The sequence below is a fragment of the Microtus ochrogaster genome, chromosome 8 (assembly GCF_000317375.1).
Source record: "Microtus ochrogaster isolate Prairie Vole_2 chromosome 8, MicOch1.0, whole genome shotgun sequence".
Lineage (NCBI taxonomy): Eukaryota > Metazoa > Chordata > Mammalia > Rodentia > Cricetidae > Microtus > Microtus ochrogaster.
In genome coordinates, this window is record NC_022015.1 from 20,166,354 (window position 1) to 20,183,805 (window position 17,452).

Genomic DNA, 17,452 nt, shown 5'->3' on the forward strand with positions numbered 1-17,452 from the left:
AATAAGAGGTTGGAACTAATGGGTCAGGCAGTGATTAAAAGAATACAGTTTCCGTGTAATTATTTCGGGGCATAAGCTAAGCTAGCCATGTGGGCGGCCGGGTGCGGGGGACCCGCCGCTCCTATTTCAACAAACAAGGAGCCAACTTCCACTCGCCATATACGCACAGCAGTGAATCTACTCAGACAGTAAAGACTTCTCTTATGAGAGTCACAACTCAGCAGCAACTAATCTAAGGGGAAAAAAAGAAAAAAGGCCTGGGATGGTGAAGAAGGGTCCCGTGCATATTCTACGTCTAGCAAGCCCAAGGTAGCATCTCCTCTGCAGCTAACACCAGCTTTCGGTCCAACCAACTTGGGCAGCACTGAGAGGCCCTTGCTGGAAAGAGGCTCTCTGTGTCCCAGACTTCTGCAAGAAACCACTTTCTACACTCAAAGGAGACTCCTCTAAAGGCAGGTGTCAGGTGCTGCCGGCCTATATACACCAGCATGACTTCAGGGTCTCAGGAAAAGACCACGGCACAGGGAAAGCCCTTTGAAGAGAACGAAGGAAATGAAGAGTCTGTGTGAATTATCCCCTCACCTGACATATTTGGGACTCACCTTGGAATCATTACTCTTGACAAAACTAAAGGAAGTGACATTTTAAAAAATGATGTCATGTGTATGGATCTTTTGTCTGCATGTATGTCTGTGTACCGCGTGTGTGCCTAGTGTCCGTGGAGGCCCTGGGACTGTAGTAACAGACAGTTGGGAGCTGCCACGTGGGTGCTGGGAATAGAACCTAGGTCCCCTGGAAGAGCAGTTCTCACCGATGAGCCACTTCTCCAGCTTTGAAAATGGCAGTTTTGACATTACATGTTCTGCTGGTTTATTTATACACTCATTCGTGGTACTAGGGATTGGACCCAGGTCCTGCCACCTGTAACACCCGATTTTGTGTTACACTCCCCGTACAGTTCGCTCATCACTGTACCGTACGCGAGTCGGGCAAGGGCCTGGAGATTGAAAGAACACACAAAGAGACCAGGGTCACTCGAAAGGAGATCAGCCGAATGCTGTTTATTCAAACTTGGGGAAATCCTTAAGTACCTAACTGCTGCACAAGGATTTCCACCCAGGCAGGTGGGAAATTACTATACCAACAATGGAGTCAATGCCCTACAGCTAATCACCAGGCGGGGCAGGGGGAGCACAGGAACAAACAGAATGCTTTAGTTAGCTGACCAGAAACTGTCCTCAAGATGAACCCCAGGAACAAGGGTAGACCCGGGCCCTACAGCCACCTTTGACATTCATGTATGTCCTCAGACTGAAAGTGGAGTTACTCCCAATGTTGGGATGTAATCTAGAACTCTGTACAGGCTAGGCAGGTGTTCTACCACTAGGCTATATCTCATCTACCACTAGGCTATAATATCTATTACTAGGTGATAGTCTCATGTACCATTTTCTATATTCTCAGCAGAACTGATATTTTATTGACAGAAGTGGAGCTCTCAAACTTTAACAGGGATAAACTTCTATGCCTAGAGACTGATTTAAAAGACTAAAGGCAAGTCAGGAATGTAGTTCAGTGGTAGATGCTTCCTTAGCATGATCAAGGCCCTGGGTTTAATCCCAGCATTGGACTAAGAGCCAGACGCCTTTAATCCCAGCACTCGGGAGGCAGTGGCAGGCAGGCGGATCTCTGAGTTTGAAGTCACCCTGGTCTACAGAGAGAGTTCCAGGACAGCCAAGGGTTACATAGGGAAACCAAAAGAAGAACGGAGGGAGGGAGGGAGGAAGGGAGGGAAGGAAGAAGGGAGGGAGGGAAAGAGGGAAGAATTGTTTCTAAGGTCTGATCTTTGGCAGACATCCTCTAGAGAAAATTGAAGTGCACAAACTTTTTTATTTTTATTTTTAGATAGAGTCTCCCTAGGTAGCCCTGCTGGCCAGGAACTCACTATATTGATCAGACTGACTTTCAGCTTCTCTTCCTGCATGTTGGAATTAAAGGTTTTGCACACTCAACAAATCTGAAGATTCTGCTAAGTCTTTTGATTCTCAGATGTTCAGCTATAGTAGTGATCTGTTTGTCGAGGATCGGGCTCTTTTATTTGTTTTTTGTTATTTCTTATGGCCTCTTACCCAGACAGGCCTTGAATTCTCTATGAACTACTGATCCTCTTGCCCCAACTCCAGGGTACTGGGATTAATGTATGTGACATCATGCCAAAATTTTATACCATGGGCTTTATGAGTACTTGACAAACACTCTACCAACTGGATTAGATACCTAGTCTCTGCCTCCTCCTCTTCCTCCTCCTTTTCCTCCTCTTCTTCATAACCAAGTAGAAAACACTCCAGTTGGCATCCACAGTGCATCTCCCTAGCAGATTTCCATTTTCTCTCTCCAGTTCTTGATCTAGAAAGGAATGTCCTTCAAGAGCAGACACACTCAGTCAAGAACCCTGCTACATGGGGAATTTTTGCTATTATGCCACTAGTTCAGACTGCATGGGCCTTCTGGTCTTTGTCTGGAGCACCAGCAGCAGCTTCTGCTCACTGTCCAGTTCAATGAGTTTCTCACAACCAGTGGTTGGAAAAGGAATGGTGATGTCATCTTGATATGGCTGATGGCCTGGGAGTCTCCACTGCAAAGAGGGCAAGCGACATTAAAACAAAACAAAACAAAAAAAAACAAAAAAACACAACACTATAGCAAGGAGGCCTTACTTTGAAAATAGCACTGTTCCTTATCTGTGGGTTCTGCACTAACTGATTCAACCAAACAGACCAAAAATATTTGAAGGGTTGAGAATGTAACTCAGAAATAAAGAATGATTGTTTAGCATTCCCAGGGTACTGGGGGTAGTGGTGGTGGTTTCTGTCTGTGCTAAACATACCATGCCAGAACTCCCCTGACAGTATAGTGTCATAACTATTTACATAGGGTTGGGAAGTCTGCTCTGGTTTCATTCCTCCAATAACCAGGTATCCAATACTTATCACATAGAGCTATGCTGTCGTGGATATTGTTAGTAATCTAGGGAGACTGTGAGCAAACCCAGTAGTAGAATGCTTGCTAAATGTGTGTGTGGTCCAAAATTCAGTTGCCAACCAAGAAAATAAAATAAACAATCCTGTCTTGAACCCCCACCCAAATGTAAGTGATTTACAAACAATTGATTATTTTCTGTACACCACTGAGGAGTCTGAGATCTTTGGGTTTCTCCCACTGACTCCAAGGGATAGCCTAGAGGCGGGTTCAGCTTCTTTGGACCATAAACATCTTCATAAGCCCTTTTTCTAGAAAGACATGTAAATCTTACAGGAGATTTGGCTGGGATCTGTTGGAACACCGCATCTGCTGCTCTCCAGGCCAGGGAAGCTGTGAGGAGCGCCTCCTCCTGGCGTAAGATCCCGCTGTAGCAGAACCTCCACTCTCTGGAGAGGGCAAACACCAAGATCAATGAACTGAGAATGAGTGTGGCTGGACCTAAGGGGTCTCATGACCCAAGGAAGGATCGATTAAATAATGGGAGGTTAGGTAACAGCAGGAAGTAGAGGATTTGGGTCACGTTTCTGGGCCCTGGGCAAGCCTGGCAAACTTGAAAGTGCTTGGACCTCAAAATAGTAAGTGGCACCTTGTAATTGACAGGCTGAAGATAGTGGCACTTTTGGCTTGAGTCTGAACAGGGAACTGGTTCAGCAAGCTGGACTTCCATGTCCCGTGACAAGGTGGCATGTGAGCTAATCACCCAGAAAAAAGCTTGAAGTTTAGGGTGACCTGCGGGGGGGGGGGGGCGTCAGATTTGAAGGCTAGTGGGATGGCCTCTCCATTGTTCTACCCAAGCAGGGCATTTTCTCCAAGTTTTCTGTGACTTTCTGAGGTTCCAACAGGGAATGGAGCTGGGAGAACACTTGCCCAGTGTGTGTGAGGGCCTAAACCCTGGCACCACAAACAAACAACCCTGTGTTTTGGAAGATCTTGGTTTTATTCTCCCAAGGAAGTTGGAAACAGGAATGGATGAATTAAAAAAAATACGGAGGAGCTGCAGAAGTTTAAAGCACTAGCTGCTCTTACAGAGGGCCCGTGTGTGTGTGTGTGTGTGTGTGTGTGTGTGCGCGCGTGTGCGTGTGCGTGTTTGTGTGTGTGTGTCTATCACTGGAGTGTCTACCACCATCTGCTACACCAGTTCCAGGGGATCTGATGCCCTCTTCTGGCCTGCAATGACTAGGCACTCACATAGAGAGAGCACAGATGCACACATAAATACACCCATACACACAAAATAACAATTAAAGTGCTGAGCGCAGATGTTTTCCTGGGATGGTATTCACAATGAGGCGGGAGTGCTCCACCAAGGCAGGAGTGCTCCATTACCTGGGTTAGACTGAACTCCAATCACAAAGGAACAGACAACAGACTCACAAGGTCCTGAGAGCTTCAGAAAAGAAAAGGTTCCCTTTAGCTTCAATATTAGTCCCTTAACCTTAGTCCAGTGCCCATTTGTTGATGACGGCATGATGGACTTGAGCCTCTCATCTCAGGCTGGCCTTTCCTTTGTCTGGTTCTCTTGTGTGCTGCTCCAGCAGATTCACTCCAGTGCTCTTAAAGGGCACTAAGGGCTGTTTGGAGCTCACAGGTGGTTTGTTGTTTTGTTTTTATTGTCTTGAGACAGGGTCTCCTGTATCTCACACTGATCTCCAACACATGTAGCTGATGACGATCTTGACCTTTCGATCCTCCTGCGTCTCCCTCCCCAGCGAGCAGATTACAGTCACTCAGTGCCGGGTCCATCTGCCTCTACCTCTCCAGCGAGCAGATTACAGGCAGGCAGCCGGGGTCCAGTGCAGGATTCTGTGAATGCAAGGCACGCACTGTATCAAATGAGCTACATCCTTGGATTTGATTTTCTTTTTTAAAACATTCTCAGGGGGTACATGGATATCATGACACATATGTGAAGTCAGAGAACAACTTTCGAGAGTCAGTGCTCTCTCTGAGTGTCTGGGCAAAGAATCTAAGTCACTAGGCAACAAGCACCTTTTGCCTACTGAGCTATCTTGCCAGTCTGTCTTGACTTTTTTTTTAAATATTTATTTATTATGTATGTAATATTCTGTCTGTGTCTATGCCTGCAGGCCAGAAGAGGGCACCAGACCCCATTACAGATGGCTGTGAGCCACCATGTGGTTGCTGGGAATTGAACTCAGACCTTTGGTAGAGCAGGCAATGTTCTTAACCTCTGAACCATCTCTCCAGCCCCTGTCTTGACTTTTTTGAGACACATTCTTGCCTCGTAGCTTTCTACACTGGCCTCCAACTGACAAGCCTCCAGGTTCAGCCTCCCAAGTATTGCGATTCCAAGTATGCAGGGGAAATATATAATTTTTTCAATGAGAAGCCAGAAACCTAAATTGGTGTGTTTGAAGTACTTTGATTCTTTTTGTTTTTATTTTGTTTTGTTCTCAAGACAAGGATATTGTAGAATATTATTTTAAGGTGTATTACTTTTGTTTATGTTGTATTTGTTTAACTCTGTGAAGCTGTGTTACTGTGCCTAAGACACCTGAAGGTCTAATAAAATGCTGAATGGCCAATAGTGAGGCAGGAGAGGATAGGTGGGGCTGGCAGACAGGGAGACTAAATAGGAGAAATCTGGGAAGAAAGGAGGAGGAGCAAGAGAACAAGGAGAGGAGGTTGCTAGGGGCCAGCCACTCAGCCAGCCAGCCACAGAGTAAGAGTAAAGATATACAACAGGAAGAAAAGGAAAAAGCCAAGAGGCAAAAGGTAGTTGGGATAATTTAAGAAAAGCTGGCAAGAAACAAGACAAGCTAAGGCCAGGCATCCATAAATAACAATAAGACTGTGAGTGATTTATTTGGGCGCTGGGTAGCAGGCTCCCAAAACACCAAAAAAAAAAAAAAAAAAAAAAAAAAAGCCAAAAGAGTAAAACAAGCAACAACACAGGGACTCACTATTTAACTTTGGCTGTTCTAGAACTCACTATGTACACCAGGGTGATCTCAAACTCGTAGAGTTCTGTTTCCTAGTGCTGGGATTAAAGGCATGCACCACCACACCCTATTGAAGTGCTTCAATTTTCTAATCTTGACCATTAACTTATTTTTGAGACAGGGTCTCAGGAAGTCTAGACTTGGCATGAGTTTCAGATCCCCTGGGGCCGCCTCTCCAGTGCTGAATTAGATACTCACTGTCTTGCCCGACTCTTATCCAGGAATTCACATCCTTGGAAAACGCCGCAGTCAGTCCAGTTAGAGGGCCAGCATCACTGCCATCCGTACTAACAGGGACAGCAAAGTCCTTACTACCTCAGTTTTCTCAGCACTTAGAAGGAACTGCCCTTCTTGCCCTCCTTTAGCCCCCAGAGGGGTTTTGAAAACTGAAGGAAACATACCATCTGCAATGGCACTGCTGACTGCCTAGACTGTTGTCCCCAGGGCAGTGCTTCCTAAAAAATCCTGTGACTTCCAGAAGCTGCAGCAGAAGCTGAAGTCAACAAGCCTTTGTGAGCTTCAGGCAGTAAAGACTATTATCTTTTGCTTTGCCATTTTTGTTTGTTTTATTTTGTTTTTGTGGGGTTTTGTTGTTGTTGTTATTGTTGTTTGAGATAGGGTTTCCCAGTAGCTATGGAGCCTGTCTTGGAACTCACTCTAGACCAGGCTGGCCTCAAATTCACAAAGATCTATCTGCCTCTGCCTCCTGAGTGCTAGGATTAAAGGCATGCACCACCGTCTTGGCTGCTTTGTCATTTTTAAGGCCATACCCCACACTGCTGAAACAGCTGGATAATGCCTGAAGCCCACCCGTGGGTCTGCATCCCCTTGGTCAGTAGGTATAGCTGAAAGTAGCCCGTTATCTCCTAGTGCCTCTGGCCTCTGGCTCCTAGCAGGGAGCCCACCGGTGCCTTCTCACAGCTAACTTCTGACTGAAGTTACTACCACACTGAGGGACGGGGCAGAAGGCCTGACACTGTGGGTCTGATTGTGGGCTGCCAGCTCTGAGTTCTGGTGGAAGCATGGCCACAGCAAGCAGAGCAGCAGGGTTTCTCCCTGGTATGGACACACAGTTGAGTGACGAGGACAACGTTTAACTACAGCTGGCTTGCAGTTTCAGAGGTTTAGTCCCTTGTCAGCATGGCAGGAAGCTTGGCAGCACACAGGCAGACGCGAGCTGCTGAAGGAACTGAAAGAGCTTCATCCCGATCTGTAGGCAACAAGCAGAGAGAATGAGGCAGTGGGCCGGGATTGAGCATCTCAAACCACAAAGCCCGCCCTGAGTGATGCTCTTCCTCCAACAAGGCCACAACTCCTCATGAGCCTGGGGAGAGGGCATTTTCCTACCACAGTAATGATCCCCAGGAGGCAAGAAAGCAGTTTGGTTCAACACAACTCAGCAGCCAGTGTTGGTCCAAACTTGAATAGTCTGACCCAGAGTAGTTTATTTTAGGCATAGTAAAGCACAGCACAACTCCGTGAAAACTTTCCTGGCGATAAATAACTCAATCCCATGTGCACGATAAAGCTTAAGACATGACCACGTTCAAACTTTGTAAAGGACGTGTGATATCTTCCATAAAGATGGGTTCTATTGATTGACAAGCTCACAATAAGGTCCGGGGAGGATCGGGTGTGTTCTCAGTCACACAGACAGCACAGCTCACCAGGCTACTAACCACATCCGCTACAGTATCTGGAAAGAGGGGACCCCAGCTGAGGAAATTACTCCTGAGATTGGCCTGTGGGTGACACTTTGGGGGCGTTTCGTTGGATAATGACTGGTGTGGGAGGGCTCAGTTCTAACCTTAACCTGCAGGTCACAAACAGCGCTCAAGGGAAGGACCGGGGATAAGAAGTAAGTAAGACAAGAAGTAAAGAAGATAAAAGCAAAAGCTGGAACAGGAGGTCTTTCTTATGTAAGCTGATGACTTATGCACAAGCAAGTTAATTAAGAAGCACAACATTGTCAGATGTGGTGGCGCACGCCTTTAATCTCAGCACTCGGGAGGCAGAGGCAGGTGGATCTCTGCGAATTTGAGGCCAGCCTGGTCTACAGAGTGAGTTCCTGGACAGCAGAGCTGTTACACAGAGAAAAAGTATAGCATCATATATACTATTTGTGCAGGGATGGGGGAGGGAGACAGCCAAGGTCAGCAGAGAGCTAAGTCAGACAGTATTGGCAAAGAGAACGTAGGATATACCTCACCCACATCTGCCTAGGGACTGATTACCACAGCCTAGGGGGAAAGTTCAGGCTCCCAGAAGCTGCTACTTTGGCACCTTCCAATCACTGTCTCCAGCCTCAGACTGGCCCTGCCAAGTCTGTTCCTGGACAAGGGCACAGAGCTAAGTCCCCTTTGTCCTTTCATCAGGGCCTCTGAGAAAGTCCTGGGTCGGTCCAGTTCTCCACTCGGTTCACTATGAGTGGTGCAAACCCGGAGCAGGTGGCCTTGGGTGGAATAGGAAAGCAGGCTGAACAAGACACAGAGAACAAGGCTGTAAGCCGGCTTCCTCTGGGGCCTCTGCTTCAGTTCCTGCCTCCAGGTCTCTGCCTTGAGTTCCTGCCCTGAGTTCCCTTCATGATGAACCATGATGAACTTAGGTAAGCTGTAAGGGGCTCAAGCTGCTTTTGGTCACGGTGTTTATCACAGCAAGGGAAATAGAGCAGACTATTGGCCATCATTCTCCCCGAGCAGCCTGGACGGCACCTCTCAACACCACGGGAGCTAGCCAGCAGGAAGATCTGTCCCAGCCTCAGTCTTTCCCTCCCACTCAACTCCATCTTTATCAGGTCCTAAAAATGAGGTTGCCGGACACTCTGGGACCTTAAACATTTGGCATCCATGTGCACAAAATGTAATTCCTGGACTGCGAGTAGACCAAAGTCTCTAGGGTATGAAAAACCACACCTCTGGTAAGGACCTTAAAGGCTGAAACATTGATCAGAACTTAGCTTCTGCTGTCAGGCACAGGGGGCTGAATTATCCTATGCTATTTCTAGTTCCTTAAGTAGCTGTTTATTGTTCACCCCTGGGCTGGACCTAACATCTTTTTCACTATCAAAACCTTTAAAAGAGGGACTGGAGAGATGGCCTTGTGGTTAAGACTGCTCTTCCAGATTGACCCGGGTCCAATTCCCAACACCCACAAGGCAGTCCACAACTGTCTGGAACTCCAGTTTCAGGGGCTCTGACACCGTCACACAGACACATATGCAGCCAAAACACAAATGCACATAACACAAAAATGACTAAGTCATCAAAAAACTTAAGATGTTTCCAACCTCAGTTAAGATGAGGTTTTTCCTCTTTCTTCTGTCCAGGCAGTGTTGTGTTACACTCATTGTTTTTGTGCCCAGCATTGGCAGCATCCCAGAGGCTGGGATGCTGTGGTTTTATTTATTTCCTTTCTTAGATCTCCTCCCCTTCCTTTCCTTATTTGAGACAGGTCCCAGCACTCGGGTGACAGAGGCAGGAGGATCTCCATGAATTTGAGGCCAGCCTGGTCTACAAAGTGAGTTCCAGTACAGCCATGGCAGTTATACAGAACAGCCCTGTTTTAAGAAACTGAAAAAAAAAACTTGTTAGCCACATGCTGTGTAGAAGTTTCCCCCAGTATTGAGACATTCCATCCTGCAGGAAAGATCGTAAGTAGGAAGGTCTAGGATTCGAACTCAGATCCTCATGCTTATTCGAGAAGCAGTCTTACCACTAAACTATCTTCCTGGTCCCTGCCCCCATTTTTAGATAAAGTCTTATTTAGCCCAAGCCTCCAACTCTCTTTGTAACTGAAGCTAGCTGTATTTTTATTTTGCTTTGAATTAGATTTAGTCATTTATTTTATGTGTAAGTGGTTTTGCTTGCATGTATTGTACCAAGTGCATGCATGGTGCCCAAGGAGGTCAAAAGAAGGCATCAGATCCCCTGGAACAAGAGTTGCAGATGGTTATGAACCATATTATGGGTGTTGGGAATTGAGTCTGGGTTTTGTGCAAGAACAACAGGTGTTCTTGACTTCTGTGCCATCTCTCTAGTCCCTGGCCTCAAATTCTTGACCCTCCTGCCTGGGACCTCCTAAGTGCTGAGCTGAGAGGTGTGTGTTGCCATAGCAACATAGAGGGTGGTTGTCATTGACCTTAATCTTACATGTTTTCTTTCTATGTTAAGTCAACAGCCTTCATCTCCTTGTTTAAAGCAAGCTCTCTACAGCTTCTGTCTGGCATATGAGTTGTCAACACTGTTACCCTGGGCTTTAGGGTCATTAATCAGTAAGATGAAAATTAGTTGCAATCCCATGGAGGTTGATCCGTTAGCATAACTGAGCTCATGGCTAAGTGAGTAACGAGCAGATAGAATACGCTCTGGGAACTCACGGCACAGAGCGTTGGCTCAGATCTTGATGCAATAGCGTTTGCCGTGGGGATTCTGCAGGAGCCCTACAAGCATCCTCATAACATCCATCATCATTCCTTGATCTCTCCGTTATGCAATATGGAATGGGCAAGAATGCGGGCGAACAAGAAAATAAAATCAAGAAGAGAATCCAGTACTGGCTAGAGAAAGATAATACAGCCTTTGGCCTCTAACTCACAGATATCTGCCTGCCTTTGCCTCTGGGTGCTGGGACTAAAGGCGGGTGCCACCACACCCAGCAGATTTTTCCTTTTTGTTATGCCAGGGCCACTCACACGCTGAGAAGGGTTTAACACAGAGCCACAACTCCGGCTCCAAATGACTGACTTCATTGTGACAGGTCTCATTCTGTAGTGCAGATTGGCCTTGAATTCAAATCCTCCTGCCTCAGTCTTCCCAGTGCTGAAACCAGACTCCATCACATCCTGGTTAAATGAACAATTTATTTTTATTTATTTCTTGAGTATTTTGCTTGTAGGTAAGTATGTGCACCAGGAGTGTGCCTTGTGCTCTCAGAGATCAGATGAGAGCACTGAAACTGGAGTTGTGGATGGTAGTGAGCCACCATGTGGGTGCTGGGAATCGAACCCAGGTCCTCTGCAAGAATCATCTCGCCAGCCCTTGAAGTGAGTGGCTTCACATTAAAGAGATACAAACCCAGGCTGAGGACACTTGGTCATACAATGCAGAGTCCATAGGGCCCTGGGTACAATCCTCAGCACACGCACACAAAATAACCAATAGGACTTGCATCATAACTCCAGGCTTCAATCTTGGAAAGTGTATAATACAAATGATAGTGACTATGTGTGGTTTGCAATGATTAAAAAATGTTTTATAAAATAACATTCTCAGGTGCCAAAATCTAAGTTTTTAAAATTGTAAGTTTAGGCTGTCTAGATGACTCTGCCGGTAAATATGAGCTCGCTCTGCACCCCTGATGGCATGAACTTGATACAGCATCTACAGAAGAGAACAACTCTCCAAAACTGTCTGATGTGGGAAGTCCTTCTGTATAACTGTTGCTTTCATTGATTAATGAATAAAGCTATTTTGACCAATGGCTTAGCAGAGTAAAGCCAGGCAGGAAATAGCGAGAGAGTAGGTGGAGTCAGGGAGACACCACATAGCTGCCCAAGGAGAAGGACATTCGGGAACCTTAGGAACCTCACCGGTAGACCACAGCCTCGTGGTGATACACAAATAGATAGAAATGGGTTAATTTAAGATGTAAGAGCTAGCTAGGAATACACATGAACTATTGGCCAAACCGTGTTGTAATCAACATAGTATTTGTGTGATTATTCGGGTCTGGGCGGCCAGGAAACTGTCCTGACATCCACATGCATGAACATACAATAGTAATGATAGAGTGTGAAAGCATATCTGAGGGTATGTGAGTGCCCCGTGTGTGGGTGTGTGCACGTATGTGACCTCAGGCATCATGCTCAGGAACTGCCTTCTCCGAGACAGTGTCTCCCGTTGTTCTGGAGCTCACCAGTTAGGCTGGCCGGGCTTGGTGCTGTGCTCCAGGGACACTCCATCTGCTGCCCAGCTTTGATATATGGGCTGCTGGGGGTGAATTTGGTTTCTCCAGATCTAGAAAGTACTTTACTGGCAACTATCTTCCCAAGCCCTCCCCTTTTTCTGTTGTTTTAGCTATTATTATTTTTAATTACATGTAAGTATGTGCACATGAGTACAAATACCTGCAGAGGCTCTGGCCTGGAGTGAGGGTTACAGGCAAATATGAGCCACCGGGAATGTTGCTGGAATTGAACTCAGTTCCTCTGGATGAGTAGTATGTACAGACATGTTTTGGGACCGAAGCCCAGATAGTGTTGAATATGTGACCCTCTGGCCACAGACCCCCAGGACTTGGCTCACAGGTCCTCCTGGCAGGAACTCATCATTGCTAAGATGAGACCGCAGGGGTGAAGCTAACATTCCACTTAGTCTCAGCTGCCAGGAAGCTAGGAGAGAAGAATCTTTTGAGCTTGGGTTTTCAGGGCAACAGATAGCGAGATGTCTCTTAAAAGGTGTGCTGAGGAGGCCACTCACAGGATAACTCCCCTTGCTGTTCTTCCAGAGAACCAGAGTTCAGTTTCCAACACCCAGATCAGGAGCTCACAGCTGCCTGTAGCTCCAGTTGCATGGGACTCAGTGCCCTCTTCTGGCCTCTACCGGTATCTGCACACACATGTGCATACACATTTTAAAAAGACATCAGTAGACTGTAAACCCTACGGCTTCACCGTTTGATCTTGGGCATGTTGCTCTGCCTGCTGTAATCTGTCTTTGACCTAAAGGGGCAGAAGAGCTAAAACTTCCTCCAGCTCAAACAGGTGAGGAGACCCCTTCCTGTGTCTAAGAGTAGCTACAAAGGCCCAGCCCAGGGTGTTCCCAGTCTCTCCAGATTCAGAAGCTGCTGGCCTCCCCTGGGTCGGCATCAGATTGGTGGTGAGGGCAGCGTGAACACGGCAAAGTGCCCAGTTGGTGTAGGGTCAGATAACTGGCCCCTAGCGCCTCTTCCTGAGGAGGTTTCCTCTTCCAACTACTTCCTTTCCCAGGCAGTTAGGGGAGGTAAATAAGAAGACAGGCAAGAAAGTACTTTGAGAGCCACAGGAGAGAACTGAAATAAAGCTTGCAAGCTTTGTGTCTGTTTCCCTTCTGCCATCCAATTATACACAAACTCTTTGGTTCAGAAAAAGCTAAATACCACCAACTTTCAAGAACTGTCTCTCTCCCTCCACCACTGAAATCTGGTCATGGGAGTTGCAACCCTTACCTGCTGGGCCTCCCCTCGTGTGTGTGTGTGTGTGTGTGTGTGTGTGTGTGTGTGTGTGTGTGTGTGTAACTGAGGGCAGCCTTGAACTTCTGAACCTCCTGCCTCCAAACACCAAGTGGTGGAATTATAGGCATGTGACACCACACCCAATACTTGCAGAGCTGGGGACAGAACCCAGAACTTCTGTCTTGTTTGCTTGGCTGAATCTTTTGGAGTTGTTGTTGTTGTTTTTCCAAAAGAAGCAAAAGACCTGGACCTTCTTTAGTGTGTGAAATACTTTGAATTTAAACCTCAATTCCACTTGTTATTTATTTACCTTAGATGGAGTCTCGGGTAACCCAAGCTGGTCTCAAGTTCCTGACCTTCCTGTCTCTACTCTGAAGTGCTGGGGTCATAGGCATGAGCCACCACACGCAGCTCTTGACCGAAGCTAATAGCCCCTGAAAATGCAGCTGGCTCGGTTCACACAGAGCCATCAACTTTAGCCTCCGCATTAAAGAGGCAATGGCCTAAACAAGGTTCTCTTCAACCTCAAGCCTGTCAATACTTCTGAAAACTGCTCTTGCCTCTCACATGGAGTTCTAGTGGGTTTCCCACTCTGGCCCAGTAGACTCAGAGCCTAGGGCGGTGGGATCAGTGTGTGTGTGCAAACGCTTCTGGTAATCACCCACAAGACTGTACTCTGTCCCCAGGACCAGCCCTTGCTAGAACTTCTGTGACTTCCAAAGGATGCCAGAGATTCAAGCCTCTGAGCTTCCGACAGTGTGTGTATTTCACCTTCTATGTTGGAGCTCTTAAGACCATTCCCCGCACTCCTGGAATATCTCTGGGTAGTGCCTGAAGTCCACAGGCGGATCCAGCTCCCCTTGGCCTGTGGCCGGGGATATAGATAACTGACTGGCTTCTCCGTCCCTATGACCCCTAGCTCCTGGCCGATGGACCCACTGATGCTTCGCCACTGCGGACTTCTGGCCAAAGCACCTGCCACACTGAGGGCACGGGTAGGGACGCTCGCCACTGTGGGTCCGCCTGTGGGCAGCCATTTCAGAGCTCTGGCGGAAGCAGCGTCCACAGTCAGGGCATGAGTAAGGCTTTTCACCCGTGTGGGTGCGCACATGGCGCCGAAGATCTGAGGCATGGGCAAAGGCTCTGCCACAGTCTGTGCAAGGAAAGGGGGTCATGCCGCTGTGTACCCGCTGGTGCTGATGGAGCGCAGAGCTCTGGCTGAAGCAGCGCCCACAATCAGCACAGCGGTAGGGCTTCTCCCCAGTGTGGACACGCAGATGGGTGGTGAGGGCAGAGCGCTGCGTGAAGGCCCGGCCACATTCAGGACAGCGATGTGGCCGTTCCCCTCGGTGTATGGCCCGGTGCTTGCTCAGGGAGGAAGCTCGACCAAAGGGCTTGCTGCAATCAGGGCAACGGAACGGCTTTTCACCAGTGTGGGTGTACAGGTGCTCCACCAATGTGGACCGCCAGGCAAAACTCTTCCCACACACACGGCAGCCATGACGCTGATCTGCTCTTGGGACAGTGGCGTGGACACCAAGAGGGGGGTGAGTGTCCTTGGGCAACAGCTCCAAGTTGCGAGGGGGTCCAGCAAAGGAGGGATGAGGCTCCTTTGGCTCAGCTTGTGTAGAAAACGTCTTCTGGGTTGCCTCAGTCTCTTCCCTTGGTCTCTTCCTTTCCTCCTGTCTGCAATCTGCTCGAAGACCAAGAAAAAAACTCAGAATCTGACTCATGGTGCTCCTTGATTTCCACACCCCTACAAGGTGACAGACGGGGCACTGGAGGGGAGAGGCCACAGAATCTGAGCATGCAGGCTGCGTGGATGTCCAGAGGCAGCATAAAGAAAGGAATTAGTGTGGTCCCCAATCCAGAGGGCCGAGCACTTGGCAGAGGTGACCAGGAAGAACTGAAGGAGCCTCCAGAAGGGAACCAAGTGATGGCAGCAGGACAGCCGTGGAGACACAGGACTCCGATCAACATAGCCTAGTGACAGACTAGATAGGGAGTGGGAGCATTCACGGTACAGGCACAATCACAGTCCCGTTCTAGGTGAATCCAGGGGTAGGCATAATGACTTTGGCCAAGAAAACAGTTCAGGGAAGAAACTGCCAGGCAGGTAAGTGGAGTCACCCAGAAGACACCATAATGGGCCGGCTACTGAGAAGTCCCCCAAAGACGGAGTACCCAGTCCTTCACCTGAGTCGGCTTCTGTCGGACACATGGCCACCTCTGGATCCTGGGCACCGGGTCCCCACAGTTCGGTCTCTTCCTCCACCCAGGAGATGAGCGCTGGCTTGGCGCCTCCGCCTCCTGAAGGGAAAGAAAGCAAACCCCACGATGCGGGTAGGCCAACCCCCTTGGTCCCGGCCGCCTGTTCCCAGGGCTCCCCGTTCCACGGCTGGACCATGGTGTCACGCGCGGGGCGAGCCCAGACGAGCAGGAAAGGCTCTCACCGAGCGCGCGCAGGAGACCGTAGGTCTCGCGCATCACCTCCCGGTACAGGGCTCTCTGAGCCGGCCGCAGACACCCCCACTCCTCGGGGGAGAAGTACACGGCCACGTCCGCGAAGCTCACCGCCCCGGGCTTCCCGAACGCGGCTCGAGCCGAGTACCTTCCCGGGGCAAGTGGCTGCGCCATGGGGACCCTCCCCCGGCTCGGCCCCGGGCCAGTCCAGAGCACCCGGGAACGCCTGCCCAGCCCCAGGTGTCCGCGCTCGGATACCAGGGCCGAGAAGTGACAGAAACCAGTTCCGTGCCCACCCTAATGTAGGTAAAATTTGAAAACTGAAAGTAGCAGGTACATAATCAGGACTTGAGGTTGCCTGCATAAAAATGGTGGCAGTGGGGTCTCACGAGCTAGGCTCCCTAGCGGTTGTGCCCAGGGTTACGTCACCGGTCTTTCTAGGTCATTGTCTTCTAGCCCTCATCCAAAATGGCCACAGAGTCTACCAGTGCCAGTCTGAGAACAAGTCCTAGGCAAGAGGCCCCATGTGGGCGGGGACTTCCCTGTCGAGCTGCAGCGGGGCGTGGTGCTGACTTCTGGGGACCCGCAGCTCTCTCAAGGTCGGCTAGGTGGAAACGGCCTGTGAATGGGTGTTTAGTTTTTTGCTTCTGGACAGTGTATTATGGAGCCGGAAGCCTGTGGAGGGACGGGCATTAATAAGAAGGTAGAAAATGAAGCGGGCCCTCAATTAGGGGGTTTCTACCAGCGTGGTATAGAAATCTCAAACTAGTTGAGGAATACCACTCTTGACAAATCAGAGATCTCGGAGCTGTTCTTTGAACAACCAGGACACCTAGGACATTCACAATGGCTCACTTCTAATCTTCTAAATGTCCACCTGCTCATCCAGACTTCAATCCCACGAGGGAATTACCTGTCGGTAGTTTCTGGGCTGTTTGTGAGATTCCCATCAAATATCCATCCAAAAGAGGAATGAGGCCCTACTTATGGTCATATACATTCAGGCTTTGAGCCTCATTCATTGGTATTTTAATATAAAATACCTATCTATGAACGGAATATTATCTCCATATTGGCATCATTCACAGCAAATGTTAATGTGTTGGAATTCTTGCTCCTGAGCTGGAGAGAGGCTCAGCCAGACTTCAGGACAAGGGGCTCTTTTCCCTTCTCATGCACCCATAATTGTCCCGACTTCCTACCGTGCCTCACTGCAAATCTGTTGGATCAAGATGAGGCTTCTGCTCACCGAGTCTATACTAAGCTGAAAGAGCAGTTATGAATCCCCTTGGCGCAGAGTGACCAGATCTTCGGCAGACTGTGTTGAACTCTGTGTGACAGACGAAGCTTCCTCCGGCTCTAGGAGGCCACTAGCAATGAGCCCCAAGAATGAGATAGCTCAGAATGTGAAATCACCCCAAGCCCTCCTGGCTTTTCGCTTCATTTGGATGATCTGACGTTGTTATTCTGATGTTATTCTGCCACCCTCATCTTTGCCAGCTGGACATCTGACAGTGTGTTACTATCCAGAATGTCACAAATGACCCATTCAAACTATGGGCATGGCATCTGAACAGAGGGTTCTCAGGAGAAGAAATAGAAACAGCTCAGAAAGTGTTCACTGTCCCTAGCCATTACAGAAACGCAAATCAAAACAACTTTGAGATTTCATCTCACCCCAGTCAAAACGGCAAAAATCAAGAAAACAACGGACACAAATGTGGGAGAACACACAGAGAAAGGGCGCTCCTTCAGTGCTGATGGGGTTGCGAACT

General features: G+C 48.5%; 1 protein-coding gene across 1 annotated transcript in view; it reads right to left on the minus strand.

Moving 5' to 3' along the window:
- The window catches only part of Znf768 (zinc finger protein 768), a 24,478-nt gene extending 8,411 nt beyond the window's left edge, over positions 1-16,067 (minus strand). The window contains exons 1-5 of the mRNA XM_005351939.3: positions 15,668-16,067; positions 15,411-15,524; positions 14,010-14,907; positions 12,676-12,723; positions 3,314-3,428 (exon numbers count right to left, since the gene is read on the minus strand). Coding sequence (XP_005351996.2) covers positions 3,314-3,428; positions 12,676-12,723; positions 14,010-14,907; positions 15,411-15,524; positions 15,668-15,851 — 1,359 coding nt within the window. The 5' untranslated portion in view covers positions 15,852-16,067. The remainder of the gene's footprint in view (positions 1-3,313; positions 3,429-12,675; positions 12,724-14,009; positions 14,908-15,410; positions 15,525-15,667) is intronic.
- Positions 16,068-17,452: the final 1,385 nt, after the last annotated feature.